The 12107-nt window shown below is 40.1% G+C and overlaps 1 protein-coding gene across 7 annotated transcripts in view; it reads right to left on the bottom strand.

Annotated features, from left to right (window-relative positions):
• FAM20B (FAM20B glycosaminoglycan xylosylkinase) overlaps positions 1 to 12107 on the bottom strand; it is a 42131-nt gene that overhangs the window by 5022 nt on the left and 25002 nt on the right. For 6 of the 7 annotated variants that reach the window (XR_004526049.2, XR_002179864.3, XM_004331025.4 and 3 more), the window contains exons 5-7: positions 4775 to 4946; positions 4366 to 4557; positions 1736 to 1795 (exon numbers count right to left, since the gene is read on the bottom strand). Coding sequence is in view for 5 of the 7 variants with exons in the window: in XM_004331025.4 (XP_004331073.1) it covers positions 1736 to 1795; positions 4366 to 4557; positions 4775 to 4946 (424 nt within the window). In the remaining 2 variants the exon portion in view is untranslated. The remainder of the gene's footprint in view (positions 1 to 1735; positions 1796 to 4365; positions 4558 to 4774; positions 4947 to 12107) is intronic. The other variant, XM_073803902.1, reaches the window with a different exon arrangement.

The following is a 12107-nucleotide window of genomic DNA, read 5'->3' on the forward strand; positions in this document are numbered from 1 at the left end:
GTAAGAAAGCAAGGATCTTCGGATAAAGCATGGCAGGGATGGACAAGCATAGAGTCAGCGTGGTTTTACTCTTCTGAAAAATACTACAAGTGCCTAGAGCATTAGAGTTCCCCCTGTGTGACGAAGGTATCACTCGATTGCCTCTCAGCTCCAAGTTCACTCTTCATATATGCCCTGCTATAATGGGCAGAGGTCCTTTAAGCATCTCTCCTCTTAGGCTTTCTCGGTAGAGGATACTGGAAGGAGACTGCAGAAGGAAGAGGTTCTCCAGACGCTTCTGGCTGCTGTACAGTGAGTGGGTCAGTAGTGTGCGGGGAAGGTCAGCAAATGAAACTCTGCCTTGGCCACATTTCCAGAACAGGTAGGCCCACCATGATGTTGCGGCCTTGGCCTGGCTTGGTGATAACTTTCCTAAGGCCTTTTCAACATGGAAACCACAGCCCCCAAAGCCACGCACCCATGCTGGTGCCCCAATTCCCTGTGCAGGCCCACAAATAAGCGTTGCCTGTAGCCTGGAGGGTTTCTACTGAGTCGTTGCTCTCTCGGTATGTCATGCTACCACCTGCTGATAGCCTGTACCCTGCCTGCATTCTGGAGGGCTGCTTCCTGCACTCCCAGCACCTGCAAACTAGCACAGTTCTCTGCTATTCAGTGGGCTAAACTATACCTTCTCCACTGAGGTCAAAACCCCCGGCTTGGGGAGGGGGATCCCCTTCCAAGTTTGTTCTTCCTTGGGTACTCTCCCTCAGCTCTAGTTTTCTTTTATAGTCACTCTTGTATGAAAGAGTTTAATAACTCTTATACTAAACTTTCCTGTTTAACCCACCATGTCTTTTCTATATCCTGACTGGACCAGACTGATAGCACTATTAAAACAAAAACATCTTCCTTCACAGATACAGGTTTTGATTGGATATATCACTGCTTCCCAATATTAATGAAGATAATTAAGGGTTGCCTAGGTAAACACTTTCTGCAGAATATTGCTGTTATGAAAAAAGAAAGAAAAGAAAAGTAAAACAGACCAGTCGCCAGAAGAGGCAGTCTCACATGATCAGTGTGTCTCTGGGAGCCGAGCAGTAGGAAGCAGCTCTCCTGGACCTGCACTTTTGTGTAGCCAAGCAAGGTGGGTCCCAGCTGATTCTTAGTGTTCATGCTTTTAAATCATACTGGCAACGAAGATCTGAAAAGGAGCTCCCGAGAGCCCAGTCTTTATCTCATTTTCTTGATTTACTTTTTAATTTCTTTGTTATCTAATACAGACTTTTAAAAAATCAATTACTAAATACCTATGGACAAAGCTACTTTTGGTTTACACAATTTCAAACTGAGATAAGCAAACCACAGGTGGGTTGTGGTGTTGAGTGAGAGGACTTGAAACCACAAGGTAAACATAGTACAGCAACTAGGGGCATGGGTTGCACTAGGTTTTGGGTGGGGGGGAGTGAGGACTATATTCTGATATTAAAACAAACATGGATATACATTATTGGATAAACTGAAAATTTCTACTCATACAAAACTCAAAATGCATTCTGAGCTTTGGGCTACACTGCTGTGGAAACCTTTCCCTGATCCCCTACAGCTCAGGATCTCCAGGAGGTTCGGGGTTAGAAAAGCATGAAAAGTGCTGCTCAGGTATTAGGAAGTTTTAAAGCCAAGCAAACTGATGTACTGTTACCTGAGCCTGGAAAGGAAGGCAATGCAGGCAAATGTACTTGACTGCATAACTTACATGCAACACTGATAGAGAGGGGCAAGAATGCTTCTCTCATCCAGCGAGGGGTTCCCAAAGCTGAAAATTAAATGAAAAGTTAGTGAATTAGGTGGAAGCACCCGTCCCCTTCTTAGCATCAAAGCAAGAACAAATTCCATATGAAACGTGAATGTGATCCTGGATAATTTCATGCTCCCACAGCTCAAATCACTTAAATTAAAAATAAACAGGGCATGACCAATTAGACACAGGATTCCTAACAGCTTGTACTGCAGCATCAAACAACAAATATACTCCTTTACAAGGATCCTTTCTCCTGCCAGGATATTTCAAGGTGTTGAAGCATAACCCTCCTAACACGGTATGGAGTCCACAGACCAAGGGAGAACCTGAAGACCCCCAAACCCGAGAAGGTTTTAAGGGTATGTAGAGCAATAAAGGCTACTGATATTAGGTTCTCGCAAACAAGCAGAAGGTCATTACCTGTAAAAAGAAGTTATACTTGTTCTACTTTAATATTACCAATCAGAAAAAGACTTAGATTACTGTATTCCCTACAAGAAAGTATATGGTCAGATTCAAACTGTAAAAACTGCTCACAGAGGCTGGGAAAACAGTGATTCAAAGCAGATGTAAAAATGCTCTTAGTAATTCCGAGTTAGAAAAGGAGAACTGATTCTGGAAAAACTGTCAACCTTCCACTCTTTTCCTGGAAGCTCACCTTAATAGCTGGAGGGTCTGATAGCCCTCAGCACAGGGCAGGCCCACAAATAATAAAAGGCAAAGGCAATTATTTCAATGTGTATTTCCACAGCACATGATCAGTTTTACAAGTAAGGATAAAGATATTCAGAAAAAAAAAATGTCATGAAAAACCTAGGGGTGAAACAGGAATAAAGACACAGACTTACTAGAGAATGGACTTGAGGCTATGGGGAGGGGGAAGGGTAAACGGTGACAAAGCGATAAAGAGGCATGGACATATATACACTACTAAACGTAAGGTAGATAGCTAGTGGGAAGCAGCCGCATAGCACAGGGAGATCAGCTCGGTGCTTTGTGACCGCCTGGAGGGGTGGGATAGGGAGGGTGGGAGGGAGGGAGACGGAAGCGGGAAGAGATATGGGAACATATGTGTATATATAACTGATTCATTTTGTTGTGAAGCTGAAACTAACATACCATTGTAAAGCAATTATACTCCAATAAAGATGTTTAAAAAAAAAAAAAAAGATATTCAGGAACTGAAAATATAGTATAAATGAAAATGAAATACATAGCACTGGTCACTACCTGCTTTGCTGGGAATGGGAGAGGCAATGTTTGCTGGCCTCTCACTCTCTGTAGCTGTCACCCCCTTTCATGGAGTATGAGGCACCTGGTGCTCAGTATGAGGTGGTGGCCTCCTTAGCAAATGCTGCCTAAGCATTCTTCGCTGAGTGTCCATGTCTCAGCTTATTCTCAGCAACCAACGTTAACAATAGTGACTCATCTTCTTTATCCATTCGAAAGAACATGTGGTACATATATATAATGGAATATTACTCAGCCATAAAAAGTAATATGGATGGATCTAGAGACTGTCATACAGAGTGAAGTAAATCAGGAAGAAAAAAACAAATATCGTACATTAACGCATATGTGTGGAACCTAGAATAACGGTACAGATGAACAGGTTTGCAGGGCAGAAATAGAGACACAGATGTAGAGAACAAACATATGGACACCAAGTGGGGAAAGCGGTGGGGGGCGGTGGTGGTGGGATAAATTGGGAGATTGGGATTGACATATATACACCGATATGTATAAAATAGATAATTAGTAAGAACCTGCTGTATAAAAAAATAAATAAAATAAAAATCAAAAATACAAAAAAACAACCAAAAAAACCCCCCAAAAAACCCAGTAGTGACTCAGAGCCTGAACAATTCCAGCTCCAAGGAAGTATTCTATTTAGCAAACATTTATTATGTGTAACTAAAAGTGTGGCACTTAACTGGGTACCATGAAGAATGCAGAGTGCAAACTGAAAATACAATGTGCTCTTCAAATAGCTCAGGCCTAAATAAGGACATTCCATTTATTCAAAATTAATAAAATTGTTTTATTCAAGATAAAAGTAACTTGTCTTTATATACAAATACCAAGCAACTAACTGCTCTCCTACTCATAATAGAAAAAATCTGGGCCTAGACTGCCATAAAAATAGCAAAAACATCCTATCAAATAAACTAATTTTTTAAACTGTATGAATCTTTGGATAGAATAATTTAACAACAGCTACATTTCATGTTCCGTTAACGATGTATTTCTCAAGATTCTGAACAAGCTAGTCAAGAAAGAATGATGTAAGTAGCAATAAATAGAAGACCTTGGTTTCCAGTTGTCTGTGAAGAGAATCATACTCTTTGACTCTTTGGAAAAAGTGAGTTTTCCACTTTTTTAAAGTCCTCAGATCCCCGAAGGTGAAAGGAGTACAAACTCTGAACAAGCTGGAAGGATGGGTGCCAATGGCAAAGACTCCGAGTGGAAACAAGAAGGATGCCTTCTGTTGAGCCTGTTCTGGAGGTTTTCCAGGATACCCCAGAAAGCATTCTTCTTGTATACACAGGACCCCTAACTGACAAGGAGAGTCCTGCTGGTCCTACCTTTTGGCATTATCCAGAAGGATGAGCATACTAGCGCCTTCATCGTCTTGAAAACTCTCGTAGTGATGGCGGTCAGCATTGCCAATCAGGTAATCAAAGACAGCTGTATCAATGATGTCCAAGAGGCGAGGGCCAGAGTCATAAGGGGACGTTTTCTTCACAGCGTCACAGTAGCTCTCATCATACTCCCACCTGGAGGGAAGCAGCATCACCAGGGTTGTTCACTGAGTGCCAGCACCACACGTAACATTGTTTAAAACACAGAGAAGAGAGAGTCCCTGACTAGCAGGTTTTCCCCTGAACCCCCCATAGTCCTTTTTAGACTTGGACAGAACCCTGGCTCCTACACAGGGTTGGCACCTGTCCAGGCACAGGAGAGAATGAAGTAGTGGCTCAAAGGAGCATTTACCTGGCTAATTTGCCCTCTCGGTAAGTCCTGCCCCATGGGTGTCGGTGTTTCTGTAGAGGCCACACATCTGGAAGCCAAAGCGTGACAGACCCCTCCATCGTGTCTCCATCAGCACAGGCTGGCTCTGTTTCTCGGCAATAATAACACTTCCCATAGAAACAAGTATTATTTCCTAAAGGACAGAATGGAACCATATACACTTACAGAAAAAGGATAACTCCAAATTCTCCCCAAACAATGAAGAGAGCAGCTCTATGTGAAAACAAAGATCCTGAGCTTATTTTTAAATCTTTATTTATTTTCTGTATAGGAAGTAAAAGCACATGGTGTAAAAAAAATTCAAAAGGTACAAAAGGATATATACGAAAAAGTTAAGTCTCCCTTTCCCTCTCTGTCCCTTCTACCCAATCTCTCCCAGAAGTCAACTACTGTCACAAGTATCTTTCTGAACTCACTTTAAGTAATGTCCTCTTCTCCTTCAGCAGGACTGACATTTTGGCCAGAATGCCCAGGGGAGGGAGAGAGGGCATGTACGAGGCCAAGCCATGGACCAGGACTTTGGTTACATGTGGAGTGGGGAGTAGGGTCTAGAGCAAATGAGTAAACAGACTGAGGATAATGGGAACCAGGTTTCTCATAGATGGAGAAGGGAGTTTAACATATAAAAAGAGAGAAGGCCAGAGTAAATCCTGCAGTGTTGAATTAGAACTGGAGATATTGATTTGAATTGATGGTTTTAAAACACAGAGATATAAAAGAAAGTACAAATGTTTGTGTGTGTATATGTATGCATATATATACATATGCATGTATATATATACACATATTTTGCCCCTTTAGAAAACCTGGAAACAATAACACTCAGGTAGTAATGAACACACTCACATATCAGTTTCTAAATATCATTTTAATACTATATTAAAAGGAACCAGGGCTCCCTGGAGAAACAGATGACCCCTAGGGCAGGGGCAGGGAAAGTACAAGATGAGCCTGGGTCATACTGCTATGCCAGCTGTAAGGAGGCACTCAGAATGACGGGGACATTCCAAATAACACAAGAGACAGTTTGTAGGGGTTCCCACTGGCCAAATCTGGGATAGTTTGAGCATCAAAATAAATAATAATAGTAACAAATTGTAACTGAGTAAATTAAGAGTCTACGTGTTCATAGTGATATAAATAAGTAAACAAAAGTGGGGCAGGGCGACGGGAGCTCTACTCATCAAAAGAATGGCAACCAGTAAGTCTAGAAGAAATGACAGAATTAGCAAATCACCATTTGGCAACTATCACATTAGTAACTGATTCGGGTAAGAATTATCAATGAATTCTAAAACTGGTGGGCAAAAGTTTCATGAGGATAGAATATTTATATAGTTTTGAGTTTCTCCCTACAAAGTACTCAGTAATTATTTATTAGTAAGTATAAAATACTGGAGAAACCTTGCAGACACTCACCATCTTAATCATGCAACTGAATGCAATATCCTAGATTGAATCCTGGATGTACATAGGCCATTACATGGACAAGTGGCAAAATCTGAATAGGATCTATGAATTAGATAGCAATATTGGATCAATGTTCAACTCTTCATTTTGATGGTTGAATGTTGTTGTGTAGGAGAGTGTGCTGGTAGTTGGGATATACTCACTGAAGTCTTAAGGGAGCATATAATGCTGTAATGGATATTCATGTCTGCAACCTGTTCTCAAATGATTCAGAAGTATTAACAATTGAGGAATCTGGGGGATTCTGGATCATTTCTGCAACTTTTATGTAAATCTAAAATTATTTCAAAATAAAAAGTTAAGGAAAGTAATGCTTTCTTTGCTCTCTACCTCTACAAAATAATAGCCATCAAATGAGCTAATTCCCTACACCCAGAAAACCTCACATGCTCCTTTAATGATTGTTTATGTTCTCATGTATATGTGTCCTTGAAGAGACAAACAGCACTCAAACTTTTTAGTATTTCCAACCTCTGGCATAGTACACACTAAATAGAAACTAATCCACTATATACCCACCCACAAAGCTGATTCTGTCACTCTCCATTACTTTACAAACTTTTCTAGGTAAAGAAGATTTGAACACTAATTGAAAGATATACCACATTTATTTTTTAATTATAAAAATATAAACTTGTAAGTTTAACTTGATCCATCAGAAATACCAATGGATCTTTTAGAGGGTAACTAGGTATGACAATTTTAAAGATCATAAGAAAAAATAACTAGGAACTGCTGGAAAATTGTTAAAATAACTGCAAAGAGAGGGGACTAGACCTACCAGATATCAAAACATAGTATAATGCCTCAATAATTAAAACATTATAGGGGACTTCCCTGGTAGTCCAGTAGGTAAGACTCCACACTCCCAATGCAGGGGCCGCGGGTTCAATCCCTGGTCAGGGAAATAGATCCCACATGCATACTGCAGCTAAGAGTCCGCATGCCGCAACTGAGAGTCTGCATGCCGCCAGAAAGATCCCGAGTGCCGCAATGAAGACCCAGAGCAGCCAAAATAAATAAATAAAATAAATATTAACAACAACAACAACATTATAGACCAGCTCATAAACAGATTTAATGTCCAATGGAGCAGAACAGAAAGTCCAGAAACTAAAGCTAAATAAAGAAACTAAATAAAGAAAATTTACTACAGGGAAAAACAAGAGACTCTTTAACAAATGCTATTGGGACAACTGATAGCCATCTGGGAAAAAAAAACAACAACAGTGGAGCCATACTTCATTACATATACCAGAAGAAATTCCAACAATATCAAAACGTTAAATGCAAAAAATAAAACTATAAAGGTACTAAAAGAAAAAAAAAAAGCAGAATTCCTCCATAATGTTGGAGTGAGCAAGGCTAACTATGATTCAAAATCAGAAAATCTATCAGAAAAGATGGACTGATTACATTAAAAACAAAAAGCTTCTGTAAGGCAAACACTCCCCCAAAAAAATAACAAAACAAAAAACTATAAGCAAAGTCAAAAGAAATTAAAGAATTGGGGAAAATATTTATATCTCATATCACAAAGGGCTATTATCCTTCTTATGTATGAGCTCCTGTAAATTGATAGGACCAATGACAAAGCTAAAAATGAGCAAAGGGGACTACCTGGATGGTGCAGTGGTTAAGAATCCACCTGCCAATGCAGGGGACACAGGTTCGAGCCCTGGTCCGGGAAGATCCCACATCCCGTGCAGCAACTAAGCCCATGCGCCACAACTACTGAGCCAGCGCTCTAGAGCCCATGCTCCATAACAAGAGAAGCCGCCGCAATGAGAAGCCTGCGCACCGCAACAAAGAGTGGTCCCCGCTCGCTGCAGCTAGAGAAAGCCCGCTTGCAGCAACAAAGACCCAACGCAGCCCAAAATAAATAAATAAATACATAAATGTATTTAAAAAAATGAGCAAAGGATATGCAAAGACAAAATACAACAAATAAACAAATAAAAAGATGCTACATGTGAAACAAACAAAACCCAAAGTTTGATAATACGTTGTTGTTGAGGCTAGCGGGGAAGAGGCATTCTCATACATCACTGTGGAGAATGTAAACTGATTAAACACCTATGTAAAAATGTATGTGCCCTTTGACCCAGCACTTGCACTTCTGGATATATTTGATCATGTATGAAATAAAATATGTACAGGGTAATTTTGGGCAACAGTGGTTGTAAAAACAAAATACTGGAACTTTTATGTCCAACAAGGGCCTGGTTAAATGAATTATGGTAGATCCATACAATGGAGCATGATGTCCTTTCGATATTTTTTAAAAATTGTGAGCTGTGGGAATGTATTACTGATTCAAAAAACAGAAAAACAAAACAAAACATTGCTTGGTGTAGGAAACCTGTTGCCTATGTGACAAAATCCAAACTTCTGAGTTTGGTAAATAAGACTCTTTATAACCGAATGGAGTCAGGTGTACTGGCTAAAAGTGCAATCTAAGGTCAGGTTTGTGGGATCAAAATATAAACTCTAAATAGTCATTAGACTGCAAGACATTGGGCATGTAATTTCACCTATCTAAGCTCCCCCTGTAAAACGGAGATAATGTAACAGTTCTTCCCTCCTTGGGTTGTGAAGAGTGAAAGAGACAATCCCCAGTAATGCTCAGCACAGTGCCTGACACATTGTCAGAGACCAATCAATGCCAGCTATTTATTATGAATAATCTGGTTCCAATCTACCTTTCCAGACCTCAATATTCCAGTTTTATAGCCATGAACCTGAGGCTCCGAATCTTTCACTATTTCCTGAATGCGCCAAACTTTTAAAACTGGTTTTCTGATGACCTCGATCTCCATGCTCTCCTTGGATGAACTACCACCCATGATAATAAAATCTACAGCTCCAGCCCACACTTCTCGCCTAAGCTACAGATTTTAGCTCCTAAATAACTAGTCGACATTTACTCCTGGATGTTCCTGTCAAGGTGAGATTCTGCACCCAATTTCACTGTGTGTGGGTTTTCCCCCACCACCAAGCAATTCTTGGACACCAGCTGGGTGTCCTACAATTTAACTTAATTCTGACACTATCTACCCGGAGATAGCATCAGACTCCACAGGTTAAGGGCTCAGTCCCATAGGACTGCCCTCCACTTCAGATGGCAATTGCAAGTCCAGGTTGTCACCTGTGCTTCTGACCAGCTGGCTATAAATTAGAGGTCCCTATGAGCCCCTGTTTGGGTTCGATTAATTTGCTAGGGTAAAGAATATACAACAGGGAGAGGACAGTCTCTTCAATAAATGGTGTTGGGAAAACTGGGCAGTCACATGCAAAGGAACGAAACTGGACAACTATTTTATAACATATGCAAAAATTAACTCAAAATGGATTAAAGACTTGAACTTAAGACCTGACACCATAAAACTCCTAGAAAAAAACATATGCGGTGAGTTCCTCGACATTGGTCTTGGCAATTATATTTTGGATTTGACACCAAAAGCAAAGGCAACAAAAGCAAAAATAAACAAGTGGGACTACATCAAACCAAAAAGCTTCTGCAAAGCAAAGGAAACCATCAACAAAACAAGAAGACAAGCTACTGAATGGGAGAAAATATTTGCAAATCATATATCTGATAAGTGCTTCATATCCAAAATACATAAAGAACTCATACAACTCAATAGCAAAAAAAAAATCCAATTAAAAAATAAGCAGAAGATCTGAATAGACATTTTTCCAAAGAAGACATACAAGTGGCCAACAGATACATGAAAAGGTGCTCAACATCACTAATCACAAGGGAAATGCAAATCAAACCACAATGAGACATCACCTCATACCTGTTAGAATGGCTATCATCAAAGAGACAAGAAATAACCAGTGTTGGTACGGCTGTGGAGAAAAGGGAACCCTTGTGCATCACTGGTGGGAACGTAAATTGGTGCAGGCACTGTGGAAAACAGTATGGAGGTTCCTCAAAAAATTAAAAATAGAACTGCCATATGATCCAGCAATTTTACTTCTAGGTATCTAACTGAAGAGAGAACAAAAACACTAATTCAAAAAGATATCTGCACCCCCATATTCACTGCAGTACTATTTACAATATCCAAGGTATGGAAACAACCTAAGTACTCATCAACGTATGAATGAATAAAGAAAAAAAATGTGGTATAGATACAATGGAATATTACTCAGCCATAAAAAAGAATAAAACCTTGTCATTTGCAATAACACTGATGGCCCTTGAGGGCATTACACTAAGTGAAATAAGTCAGAGAAAGATAAATGCTGTATGATCTCACTTACAGAATCTAAAACAAAATGAAACAAAACAAACCCAAGCTCACAGGTACTGAGAACAGATGGGTGGTTGCCAGAGGCTGGGGGGTCGGGGGGTGGGAGACATGGGTGAAAGGAATCAAAAGGTACAGACATCCAGTTATAAAATAAGTCATCAGGATGGTGACTATGGTAAATAATACTGTACTGCATATTTGAAAGCTGCTAAGTGAACAGATCTCAAAAGTTCTCTTCACAAGAAAAAAAAAATTCTGTACCTGTATATGGTGATGTTTGTTAACTAGACTTATTGTGGTGATCATTTCACAATATGTACAAATACTGAATCATTATGCTGTACATCTGAAACTAACATAATGTTGTACAATTATACCTCAAAAAAAAAATTTGCTAGGGCGGCTCACAGGTCTTAGGAAACCAGTTTACTCCCTAGATTACTGGTTTATTACAAAGGATATCAATCAAGAGCCAATGAAGAGATACATAGGTCGAGGTCCTGAACAAAGACGCTTCTGTCTTTGTGGAGTTTGGGGCCTGGCATGGTGGCACATGGAAACTTTTGGTTCACCAAACTGTAGAGTTCCCCGAACCCCGTACTGTTGGAATTTTTATAGAGGCTTCCTTACGTAGGCAAGATCAATTAGTAACTCCAGCCATGATCAGTTATTTCCAGCTCCTCTCTACTCTCTGGAGAAAGGGCAAGGGTGCGGGGCTGAAAATTCCAAGCTTCTAATTATGGCTTGGTCTTTCTGGTGAAGAGCCTCCATCCAGGAGGCATCCAGGAACCAACTCAGAATCACCTCAGTAGAATAAGATATGCTCCTAGTGTTCCTACCACTTAGGAATTTACAAGGGTTTTAGGAGCTGTGTGTCAGGAACTGGGGACAGAAACCAATGTATCTATTTCTTATTATTTTACACAAGGAAACAAAATATCCAAAATTAAATTCATTATCTTCCTCTGCTCCATCTCCCTAAGTCTGCTCCTTTCTATATATTCCTAAGATAGCTAAGAGCTTCATTATACACTTAGTCATCCAATCCAGAAATTTAGGAGTCATTTTTAACTTCTTCCTCTCTCTCAATTGTCTCACTCAGCCCAAATGTTCACCAAATTCCTTCCATTCCAGTTCTTGAGTATCCCCTAGATGTCCAGGTTTTAGTTTGGACTCACTGCAGGTGCATTTACTACAACAGCCCCCAAGGGCTCTCATCTCAGCTTGCCCTTCCCAATTCATCCTCCACAATGCTGCTACAATTAGTTTTCTAAAACTCAAATCTGATCTTTCCACATTCAAAGTCTTTTCCATGGCCTCCCAGTGCCTAAGGAGAAAATCTTTACTTCAGCTCAACTACACAGTCTCCTGAGCTTGCCATGCTCTTCTCTCATTTCTTGTCGCTGTTGTCTCTGCTCTGTCCTCCACCTAGAACAGGGTTAACTCAGGGAGCCTGTGAACTGGATGGAAACAAAATTACATTTTTATTTTCACTAACTTCTACCTGAAACTTAGCATTTCCTTCAGTTACGATGGTAGGCAGCAAACCATAGTATTAGCGC

This window comes from Tursiops truncatus, chromosome 1 (genome assembly GCF_011762595.2).
Source record: "Tursiops truncatus isolate mTurTru1 chromosome 1, mTurTru1.mat.Y, whole genome shotgun sequence".
NCBI lineage: Eukaryota > Metazoa > Chordata > Mammalia > Artiodactyla > Delphinidae > Tursiops > Tursiops truncatus.